We start from the raw sequence: 12,786 nt of genomic DNA on the forward strand, positions 1-12,786 counted from the left end.
AAAAAAATTTCTTGCTCGCTAACGCTCGCAATTTATATCAACCAATTTATCACTCTTTGTACCTACAAAACTAGAGATGCCGCTGAATATTCGGCCATTTTTAAATTCGTTTACCGTAAGCAGGGCTTTTTTAAACTTTTAACTACGAATTCCTCTCCTAAAAAATATTTAAAAAGGATATTGGCAAATTTTTCGCTTCTACACAGTTCAAATGACTATTTGATTTAGCGGGATTTAGAATCGACTGCAGTTACATATAGTTGATACAAAGTATTGTGATTTCTAAAAACAAATTTTGTTTGGTCTGAGCTAACCCCCCCGATATGAAATCCTAGCTACGGCTATGTTCAATCACCTATCGGATAGGCTATCTGGGATCCCCGTATCTGGAATATCTTTTTGAACGCGATTTATGTCTTATTATTCAGATAACCACAAATAAAATATGTTAATATTGAAAAGAGAATATTATAGTCTATTTAATAGACCCGAGCTCCAGAGCAAAAATAGAACAAATTCGTTCAAGACTTTTTATTGGCGATTATGATTCCTTGGCATACAAGAATACTCCAGCCAAAAGTGCTACTAAATCCGTTGGTGCATTTCTGAGAAAACGGCAACACTGGTCGGTTTTCAGTTTTTTTGATTTAACTCGAAAACCAAGCCTGACTTTGAAATGGTTCAAAGACACTTTTCATAGCAAATTAAATTTTCTGTCAAGTTAAGATGGTTAATAAATTTTAAAAATTATTTTTGACTAAAATTCTAACCTAAAATCAAAGAAAAAAAAGTTAAAAAATTGACAATTTTATTTTTTCTTACTAAATCAAGGGGCATTTTGTGTATGTAGCCGGGACGTCCAAACTTTGTACTAATGAAATAAAGTAGAGGTAAAATCCTTTGATAATATGCAATTTTAATTTTTTTTTTGTCAAGAAACAACTTAAATGTACCTATTCAAAAATTAGCACTTTTTCTAAATTTCTGACTTTTTTAGTTAAAAGCAAGTTTTTAAAACTCGATAAAATCGTATTAATTGGTAACTTTTTGACTTTTAAAGTAAGCATACTTCGAAGGATTGATTTAATATAAACTAAATATGGCAAACAAAAAAATGTATTTGCATCCTTATGGCCTTTTGTGCAATTTTGTGTATGTGCATTTTTATAAATACGGGTTGAATGGATGGACGGAGAGCCATTAGCTTTGGTCTATTGCATAGAAGAACATTTAATACCAACTCTTTTACTGTTTTCAATGGCCTGAAAAACAATTCTTGAAAAATCTGCGACCAACGAAAAGTTTCTCTTGAAAAACGAAAACAATACTCTAATGAGTTTGAAACAAAATAGCTCAGGCAAATTAGTAAACCCAATTGCACTTTTCGCGGGATAAATTTTTTTCATGGAACGTGTTTAGGTGAATGTCCTAATAGTAAAAGTGAATTTTTTGGGATGATAAGATATCGGAAACAGCCGCCATCTTGGAAAAGAGGTCGGTGCCGTTTTTATTTTATAACTCCATTTTTACTCATTTAAACCAAAAATGTCCAAGGATAGACTTATTATAAATTAAATTATCTAAAAAATGATATACAAATGAATTCCGTGAACTAGTTAAATTCAATTTTATAGTCGGTCAAAGTCCATGTTCTTCTCGCAAGGTTAAGACAATATGACATTTTTTCAAATATCCGAAGAACTTTTTATTTGTTTGGGATTTTCTTAAAGAATGAATTATAGCACTTTTAAATATCTATAAAATAAGCCCTTTCTCGTAACTGTAACCAACATAATGTATGAGCCACCTAACGTCGAAGCTCACATTCTACTAGTCAAAAGTGAGAAAATAACAAGTTTTCTTCTATTAGATCGAGCAAATTTTTGAAATGGAGGCATAACCAAAATATAAGTAAACAGTTTTTTAACTATATTCGTCTAAATATTGAATTCAAAGTTTGAAATCTTTAATGTTAACCTTTATATGGTTTTCGAGGTTTTAAATGAAGTGAATTTTCCAATTAATGTGAATAAGCTAAAGTGACATTATTTATAATTCTAAATATAAGAACTGATGCCCTGTCATTTTTCCTAAACATGAACACCTCAATCTCAGCATTACGATAAGTATAACTCAAGATATGAGGCGTGTAAGCCGTTATGTTTTCGAGACTATTGTGTTTAATTTTTGATTGTTTATTTGAACTATTGAAATGTTCAGTTAAAAAATCGTATATCATGACTTCGACGTTTGGTTGCTTCTGCAATGTGATGGTTACAAAAACAATAAAGGGTTCATTTCATCGATAATTAAAAGTGCTATAATTCATTCTTTAAGAAAATCCCAAACAAATAAAAAGTTCTTCAGATATTTGGAAAAATGTCATATTGTCTTAACCTTGCGAGAAGAACCTGGACTTTGACTGACTATAAAATTGAATTTAACCAGTTCACGGAATTCATTTGTATATCATTTTTTAGATAATTTAATTTATAATAAGTCTATCCTTGGACATTTTTGGTTTAAATGAGTAAAAATGGAGTTATAAAATAAAAACGGCACCGACCTCTTTTCCAAGATGGCGGCTGTTCCCGATATCTTATCATCCCAAAAAATTCACTTTTACTATAAGGACATTCACCTAAACACGTTCCATGAAAAAAATTTATCCCGCGAAAAGTGCAATTGGGTTTACTAATTTGCCTGAGCTATTTTGTTTCAAACTCATTAGAGTATTGTTTTCGTTTTTCAAGAGAAACTTTTCGTTGGTCGCAGATTTTTCAAGAATTGTTTTTCAGGCCATTGAAAACAGTAAAAGAGTTGGTATTAAATGTTCTTCTATGCAATAGACCAAAGCTAATGGCTCTCCGTCCATCCATTCAACCCGTATTTATAAAAATGCACATACACAAAATTGCACAAAAGGCCATAAGGATGCAAATAAATTTTTTTGTTTGCCATATTTAGTTTATATTAAATCAATCCTTCGAAGTATGCTTACTTTAAAAGTCAAAAAGTTACCAATTAATACGATTTTATCGAGTTTTAAAAACTTGCTTTTAACTAAAAAAGTCAGAAATTTAGAAAAAGTGCTAATTTTTGAATAGGTACATTTAAGTTGTTTCTTGACAAAAAAAAATTAAAATTGCATATTATCAAAGGATTTTACCTCTACTTTATTTCATTAGTACAAAGTTTGGACGTCCCGGCTACATACACAAAATGCCCCTTGATTTAGTAAGAAAAAATAAAATTGTCAATTTTTTAACTTTTTTTTCTTTGATTTTAGGTTAGAATTTTAGTCAAAAATAATTTTTAAAATTTATTAACCATCTTAACTTGACAGAAAATTTAATTTGCTATGAAAAGTGTCTTTGAACCATTTCAAAGTCAGGCTTGGTTTTCGAGTTAAATCAAAAAAACTGAAAACCGACCAGTGTTGCCGTTTTCTCAGAAATGCACCAACGGATTTAGTAGCACTTTTGGCTGGAGCATTCTTGTATGGCAAGGAATCATAATCAGCAATAAAAACTCTTGAACGAATTTGTTCCATCCAAAAGGGTCTATTCAATAGACTATTATTTTATTTGAGCAAATTACATTTTTTTTTTATTGTTGCATAGTATTTGCAAAATTAGCTTGACTTAATTTTTTTAATTAAACAAATTTGATAAGTTCAATTTGACGTTTAACAAACAGCTGTTTGTTTCCCTTGTTTACGCAATTATTTTTTGCTGGGGTGTTCATTTAAACCTTTTGCGGAATTTTCTATTTTTCTGCAAAGTAGAAAATTATCTCGTTACGTGAATACCCAAATTGTATAATTCAATGTTTTTTGAAACACTAACCACTTTTTGCATATCTACTTTTTTCACTTGAAATTTTATAGTAAGGCTATAGGCGCTCACATGCGATTTTGATCGCGCGATTATTCAGTCGCAAATTAGATTACAAGAATTTCAATGACTGTAGACACAATTTTCAAATTTTTAATCGCGGGAAGCATGTGTAATCACAGGCATTGAAATCCTTGTGATCCATTTTTGCGACTGAATAATCGCGCGACTAAAATCGCATGTGTGCGCCTACCCTGGTTCAGGAAACATTAAACCAAACTCAACAAATTCAAAATACTTATATATTTCTTAACACCTCCTACAATTTTCTCTTTCTCCGATTTCATTGCAAAATGTATGACTCTTTTCATGTTACCATCATTGAATAATTACAGATAGAAGTGGACACGCAGGGAAACTTCCGCTGTTTTCTCACTGTCTCTAGTATCGTGCGTTGAGTTAAAAAAAATTAAGAAAAGCAAATCCAACAATCCAAAAGCAAATCCAGCCATCAAAAATCAAATCCTAAACAGCTTATATAGATAAAAGTTTTCCTATTTCAAAAAGTGGAGATAGCCTCGACCTAGGCCCTAGAGGATAAGGTGAATGTCTGTTAAGTTTACCTGCCTAGGTTCGAGTCTGAAGGAAAATTGAGATGGTTTTTTTTGTTTTTTTTTACATTACTAGAATAAAAATTAATTGAATTTGTCAAAAAAAATCTCCACAAAAAAAAAAACAATTTCAATTTTTACCGGTATTCAAACCTAGGCCAGTAGGAGTAAAAGGCATCGACCTTGTTCGCTATCGCTAGACCAATATGACTTTTCAATATACGAAAGCTTATATCAATATAAGCTCTTTGAAATATACAGGGTGTCCCACAGTCACCGCCCCAAATGAAAACCATGGATTCTTGAGGTCATTTTAAGTCGAAAAACTTAAGAGGTAATTTTTTCGTTATCGTCCCGTTTTCGAGTTACCACGGTTTTTATGATTTTTGTTCTCTTGTCCTTTAACTGGCCGTATCTCTTTCTTGTAATAGTTTTTTAAATATTTTTTTTGCACGGTCTCAAGATAAATTTATCTATTTATTTATATTTTTTAAACAAAATTTCCTGGATTAATATAATGTATATATTTTTGTTTGCAGATAAAAAACGATAAAATACTTAAGAGAAAGTTTAATGATCTCAAAAAATTCGTTCCTTTCTTGAATTATCTTTTTGACTCGAAACTCATAACTCCGTACAAATATGGAATATTGATGGATTGGCTTAAAATTAAACATCATGCGTAAGTTTTTATTAAGTATGCGTATCAACCATAGAAAAATTTATATTAAGGCAAGACCCGATACAAAAACAAAAGATTTTGAAAGTACATTATAATTATTATGGTTTTTTTGTATCTTTTTGAGTTGATTGAATACCTATAGTGGTGGAAAAATAATTAGAAACAAGCTCTTTCTTTTCAAAATGTATGTATGTCCTTAATATAAATAAAAAACATTAGAAATATTTTTAAACAGAGATATTTGAAAAGCTCGATGTTTTATTGAGGATCTCCTCTTTATTGCACCTCCTTTTTCTAAAATATAAGGGGTTGGTCGGTCAGGAATTGTTAAGGACGTTTTATTTTATTTTTTCGGAACATGTGGCATTTTTCGAGGACTGCAACCACATAAACCAACTTATACTACGTTTCCAACTACCCTAAATCCGAGATTTAGCTAAGTAGATTTAGCACAAATCTTGAGTTTTATTCTAAATCTCGGATTGAAAGCAGGAGAAAATCTTAGATTTAGGGCCGGTTTGTTCACAATCGATTATCTTTTAATCAAGGAATTTTGTATGGAATAATCCTTGATTAAAAGATAATCGACTGTGAACAAACTAGGGCTTAGGGTAGCTGAACCAAAATCTGAGATTTAGCGAAGTAGATTTAAAATAAATCTCTAGACTTATTCTAAATCTACTTAGCTAAATCTCGGATTTTGAGTAGGTGGAAACATAGTATTATAGAAATTATTTGGTGATAGTCCTTTTTGTTCATTGCACGTTTAATTAATTGACCAAGTTCGACAAATGTAAATGCTAAAAATCAAAAACCTTAAATATATTTCCACACAAAATTGGACTATATTTTAGATTTTTTGCAATATTTTTCTTTTGTTGGGTAAAAATTCTAAAATTTTTTTCTTAAAATGTTACAAGGATTATATCATCACTCGTGCTTGCTAAAATATTGTTAAATATTTTGTATTTATAGTAAGAAAAAAATAACATTTTGTAAACAAAGGAGAATGTTTCTAATTATTTTGCCACCACTGTATGTTAGTAGGTATTTTTTAGGCTAGCAGTCAATTACTACCTAAGCTATACATCGACTGCACCTACACCATCGCCACCCAAGTGACATTTGATTTTATAATATTTTTGAATGCGAAATAAATTAACACAGAAAAAAACAACAAAGAAATATCATTCTTGGAATACTTTTTTGCTTCCGAGCAACACCATTGATTCATAGTCGGTATCGGTAAATTTTAATTGTATTCTCAAATTTTTTTTTGCCGAAGAAAAAATGTTTTTTTCTAAATCAAAAGAGCTAATTCATATCATTTGAAAACGAAACCATTGCAAATAGAATTTTTCCACTTTATTTTACATGAGGGGTATTCATGAAATGGTGTAAACTATGTGTAAACGTGGTAAAGTCAAAATTTTGTATGCATTTAACAGGTTCTTTTACCAATTTGCAAGTTTTACCGAGAGTTTACACCGTTGCATAAATATACTCCAATCAAAGACTCGGAAAAAAGGTCCTAACCTTGCGCGCAGAGGCACTGTCAGTTTTTATTTCATGGATCTATAGGGGTATATTCTAGTTGCTCGGCCATCTAAGGTGATAGAGAGTTAATTTGGGAATGAAAAGGGCTATAAAATAGTGTAACGATGAATTACCGAACTACTTTTAAGATAAAAGTCTGAACACACTACCCACTACTGCAAAGGTAGAAATTTGAACGGACCTTTAATAATTAAGAAACTACCTACCTTCTGAACACATCCCAAAATATCCCACTAGACTGGAAGTATAAAGCGCCCCTCCTGGAAAGGAAGTTTCGAGAAGCAAAGACGAGAACCTTCGAAGACATTCTCGAATCTCGAAATTCCGGTATAAAAGGGCAGCGTAGACACCGACCGGATACAGTTTAATCTTGAAAGTGAAAGAGTACAGTACAAAGTGAAATACAGTGTTGCGAATTGTTAGTAGTAAATAAAGTGATTTAAAAGTGTGTTTGTTTGAGCGAATAATAAAAGTAAATTGAGTTGAAATAAAGTGTGTTCTTATTTGAACGGAAATATAAGTGGAAATTAAATAAGTTTTATTGTGAACCCGGAATAAAACATTACAATAGTTTAGAAAAATGTTAGTCATAATAACACTGTGCAAGTTTTTTGAAAAAAAATTTTGAGACAGGTGCGCGATTGACTGTTTCGCCCTATTTCGGACCCGAGAAATCGATTGGCGTCATTAGTTTTTCGATTTATCGGTACGACTTCGAACAAAATTGTTTTGAAAGTTTTTTCAATTATTTTGAGAAGTTTTTTCTTAAAACTATCGATATAATCGCCAATGGAAACTATCGATATCTACCAAACACTACCTATGTTAATTCGTTGTATACATCCAATGTCAAACGAAAACTTAACTTGTAGTTCAAATTGTGTTTAATTAATTTCAAAGCTATCGATAATATCGGTAGCCTTGTGGTAAAATAATTTGGAAGTATTGCAACTACCGATAGTTTTTTGAAGTATCGATATACTCGATATTTTTTTTGTTATCGATGATATCGATAGACTGTCGAAGTTTAACCAACACTAAATTAACAGTTAAATTAATTTTTAATGGAAAACATGCAATGTATTTGAGCAAAAGAGAACAAAAACAGCGAAAAAACGATAAACAATGTAAAAAATTTCGATTTTTTTTTTAATTTTTTCAAAAAAAATCACTAAACTTTCAAATAAATTGTTCAATTGTTTATAATGTCTTTCTACTGGTAGCAAATAACGTTTGAGCAGAATTATTAGCAATATAAATATTGCTTTTGTTTGAAAAATGACTAAAAACAGTGGGAAACTCTAAAAATAATTGAAAAAACTTTCAAAAAAAAATTTGTTCGAAGTCATACCGATAAATCGAAAATCTAATGATGCCAATGGATTTCTCGGGTCCGAAATAGGGCGAAACAGTTATTCGCGCGCCTGTCAAGAATTTCGACTTGCACAGTGTAATTTATTCAAATATAGTTTTGAAAACGTATCGTGAAGATTTGCTCTATTTTGTTACTCAAACAAATTATTTTCAAGTGGAGACTTCAGATACAATTTTGTAATAAAGAAACTCATTTTGAAAATCAAATTTCAATGAAAACATATAGATTGACTTTCCCTTGAAATTATTGTCATACCCAAGCAAGGTAAGCCACCTAAAGAAGTGACGTCTTACAGACCAATATCACTTATACCAATTATGGCAAAAGTTTTTGAAAAACTGCTTCTGAAGAGACTTAGCAAAATTATAGAAGAAAGAAGGTTAATCCCAAATCATCAGTTTGGCTTTAGAAATAAACATTCCACGATAGACCAAGTTCATAGAATAACGGATGTAATAGAAAAAGCATTAGAAGAAAAACAAGTATGTTCAGCTATTTTCTTAGATGTTGCTCAAGCCTTTGACAAGGTTTGGCATGAGGGACTTGAGTACAAACTGCAAAGGGATCTTCCCAGACAGTACTATGAAATATTAAAATCGTACATCTCAGACCGATTGTTTAGAGTAAGGTACGATCAAGAATATTCGGAATTGAAGAAAATAGAAGCCGGTGTACCACAAGGAAGTGTCCTAGGTCCTACCCTGTATTTACTATACACAAGGGATATCCCAGTTGGGAATCACACCACAATGGCTACTTTTGCAGATGATACCGCAATTTTGGTACCCGACAAATGTGTCTCTAGGGGAGCAGTAAAGCTGTAATATGCCGTCGACACAGTCAGAGATTGGACCGAAAAATGGCGTATCAAACTCAATGAAACAAAATCTTCACATATAAACTTTACAAATAAAAAGATAAACAATATTCCAATATTCATTAATAATCAAGCTGTACCTTACGCCAATACGGCCAAATACCTTGGAATGACTTTGGATGCAAAGCTAAAGTGGAAAGAGCACATCAAAAAGAAAAGAGAAGAACTAAACTTGAAATATAGAAAAATGTACTGGTTACTTGGTAACAACTCTGATTTATCAACCCAAAACAAAATAATGCTGTATAATCAAGTACTAAAGCCTGTTTGGACCTATGGTATCCAAGGGAGCGGGTCATAATTCTGCTTGTCAAAATTCTGTACGACAAAATTCTGTGGGGTCAAAATACTGTAATACCATAATTCTGTACGTCATTATACTGTAAACACAAAATTCTGTACGTCAAAATACTGTATCAACAAAATACTGACATGCAAAATTCTGTTTTGTAAAATTCTGTACGGCAAAATACTGTATATCAAAATTCTGTAAAAATGCTGTAAAAAAATATCGTTTTGATAATGTAAAAAAGTGCGCGCGCACTTTTTTACATTATCAAAACGATATTTTTTTACAGCATTTTTACAGAATTTTGATTTACAGAATTTTGATGTACAGAATTTTGAAATACGGTATTTTGACCAACCAGAATTTTGCTATACAGAATTTTGACTTTCAGAATTTTGTTCCTACAGCATTTTGCACATACAGAATTTTGACATACAGTATTTTGGCATACAGTATTTTGAATACAGAATTTTGCAACATACAGAATTTCGACCCCAACCCGGTATCCAATTATGGGGCTGTACAAAGAAAACAAATACCGAAATCATCCAAAAATTCCAAAACAAAGTCCTTCGTGGAATAGTTAATGCACCTTGGTACATAAGAAATAGCGATCTACATCGTGACTTACAAATAGAAACGGTTACAGAAGTTGTTAAAAAATACGCTGTATCCCATAATCAGAGACTGCAAAGTCATACCAATTCTGAAATGGTGTCCGTCTTAAATACCAGAAACCATGTTCGGAGATTAAGAAGAACCAAGCCTCATGAGCTTATGGTCTAAAAAAACATGGGAAAGTATTAAAAGTTTAAACTTCCCCCAAAGTGATTTTACAAAGTTAAGAAAGAAAAATCTGATGTCGATCTCTCAAGATTGGTCCTGATAAAGAGGTGGTTTTAGTGGTTAAGAGTCCCACACTACTTGGTGTCGAATACTGCCAAATGTCTTTTGAAGATTTCCTCCCGTCAAAAAAAAAAAAAAAATTTCCGTAAAGAATTTACGAAAAATTAAAATTTCATAAAAACAATTTTTGAGACGCAAATGTAGTCCATTGAAATGTTACAAAATTTTGACCACACCTTGCATTTTGATGCAATAGATGTACATTTTCAAGAAAAAATACTTTGAAGGGCCACAACTTTTTTTCTACAACTTTTACTGAAAAAATACTTATGACAGTTTTTAAAGATCATTTAATTTCCAACAATTTGATGTGCTAATTTTGCAGATATGGTTTATATAAAGGTGCTGCAATGGTTTTACAAAAAAAAGGTAACCATTTATTTTCGTACTTTTATAACATATATTTTAATTTTTTACTTCAATATGACTGATTTCAAAGGAATATGTAAGTGAGGTCGAAACAAGAAGAAAATCGTATAGTATAGGGCCTCTCGTTTAGCCAGGAGGAGTAATTTTCAAAAAAATTACTTTTGAAAAAAAAATATAAATCAACGGTTACACATACTTTCAGGCGTTATACTTTTTTGTAGAGCAACAAAAATTCTTTTATTCTATTATTACCTAATTCAACCTGTTTTATAAAATATAAAAATAATTTTCAAAATTAAAACTTTGGAAAAATTTATGAAAAAAAAAAAATTACTAAGTACTAATTTAGTTTTCAAAATTCAATGCTGTTATGTGTTTTCAAACAAAAACAAAAAACCGAATGCAAAAGAGTCTTGTCATTTTCTAGAAATTAAAAAAAAACTAAGAAACCCCATTATTTTTTGTTTTTACGTGACTGGATATTCAAATGGAAGAAATAATTTTCTTGAAACTTAAGGACCAGAAAACATGATCTAAAAGTCTTTTCATTATTATCAACTGCTTGCTCAAAATTGAGATTTTATTGCTCCAAAGTATTTATCTCAAAATGGTTAAAGTTGATGGATTTAAATACTGTGTTTTATTCGTACAGAATATCCTTTAAATAATATATTTTTGTGAAATTTAAACTAAGATAAACATTGACTTTAATGTGTGCACAAGACATTTTTGATTTATGATGGTTTTGATTAATTCAAGGTTCTTTTGTACCTTAAAAGATTATTTTCTCAAATTTTGCAAAATAAGATAAAACTGGTTTCTTAATTTTATAAAGGCCTCCCTTTCGTGTCTTAAAATTACTTAATTATTTTTATGAGTATAAAATAAAGAAAAAATACATTTCAATGTAGTTTGTTTGTGTTACGTTATTTGAAATTAAAGCTATTTTATTGAAAAATTATAAGAAAAATAATATTGATTATACTCATCTCATCTTTTTTTGCTCTTTTGAGAAAAGAGCAAAAAAAGAAATCACAAAAAAAAACTTGTTGTCAATTTTCACCAAAATCCTTCTTAATTAAATACTTTAAACGGCTCTTTTGAAAATCTTCGAGTAAAATCAAAATCAGTAAATTAAATCTCTATGTAACTTTTTCCATAGATGAAATTTTTTTCAACAATTACAATATTAAATTGTAACATTTTTCTGCTATATATACTAAGTCTAAGAGCCCACAGCAAATTTTGGGAGTGGAGGTAGGTATAACCAAAATGTGAGTATGCAGTTTTATAGCCTTATGCGTTTTAATAACGAATTCAAAAGTCTGGCAGCTTTAAATCGCGGATTTATATGGTTCCGAGGGGTTAAATATCGCCAGTTTTCCAATTAATGTGAGTAGGCTAAATTAACACAAAATCACATTCTGAATATAAGGACTGATGCTCTGTCATTCCCCCAAAGCCTGAAGACATCAATCTTGACAGAACTCAAGATATGTATTGAAACAGGTCAGGATGCACCAAAATACGTTTTTTTGTACTATGTCTTTCGACAGATATATCGTTCTCTATCAAAGAAAAGCAGATAAAAGCAGCCAATTCTTTTTGTATCTTTTAGTACATAAACCAAAGAACAAAATTGTGAAAAAAAGTAGACAGCGGAAACATTTAAAACCCAATTCGAAATTAAAAAACTGCAAATAAAAGCTTATTGTGTGAAAAAAATAATATTAATTAAAAATATATTTTTAAAAAATTTTATTTTCAGCAATATAAATAGCAGTTAAAATAAGCTTTCCAACGACATACAACACTTATAGGCGTGTTTTTTCTACATCTCAGTAGATACACATTTTTTTATTTTATTCGAAAAACAATAAAAACAAATACTTACTTGTGTAATTTGTATTATTGTTTTGTGAATAAATAAAAACTGAGTAGCTACTGAGTACATATTAGAAAAAACACACCTTATATAACACTGTGCAAGTTTTTTGAAAAAAAATTTTGAGACAGGTGCCCTATTTCGGACCCGAAAAATCGATTGGCGTCATTAGTTTTTCTATTTATCGGTACGACTTCGAACAAAATTGTTTTGAAAGTTTTTTCAATTATTTTGAGAATAGTTTTTTCTTAAAACTATCGATACAATCGCCAATGGAAACTATCGATATCTACCAAACACTACCTATCTTAATTCGTTGTTTACATCCAATGTCAAACGAAAACTTAACTTGTAGTTCAAATTGTGTTTAATTAATTTCAAAGCTATCGATAATATCGG

The 12,786-nt window shown here is 30.5% G+C and overlaps 1 protein-coding gene across 3 annotated transcripts in view; it reads left to right on the top strand.

The window, feature by feature from the left end:
* LOC129920148 (uncharacterized) overlaps window positions 1-12,786 on the top strand; it is a 75,794-nt gene that overhangs the window by 39,694 nt on the left and 23,314 nt on the right. For 2 of the 3 annotated variants that reach the window (XM_056001365.1, XM_056001366.1), the window contains exon 3: window positions 4,987-5,129. The exons of the other annotated variant lie outside the window; for it this stretch is intronic. In XM_056001365.1, coding sequence (XP_055857340.1) covers window positions 4,987-5,129 — 143 coding nt within the window. The remainder of the gene's footprint in view (window positions 1-4,986; window positions 5,130-12,786) is intronic. 3 annotated transcript variants of the gene reach the window in all.

This window comes from Episyrphus balteatus, chromosome 4 (genome assembly GCF_945859705.1).
Source record: "Episyrphus balteatus chromosome 4, idEpiBalt1.1, whole genome shotgun sequence".
NCBI lineage: Eukaryota > Metazoa > Arthropoda > Insecta > Diptera > Syrphidae > Episyrphus > Episyrphus balteatus.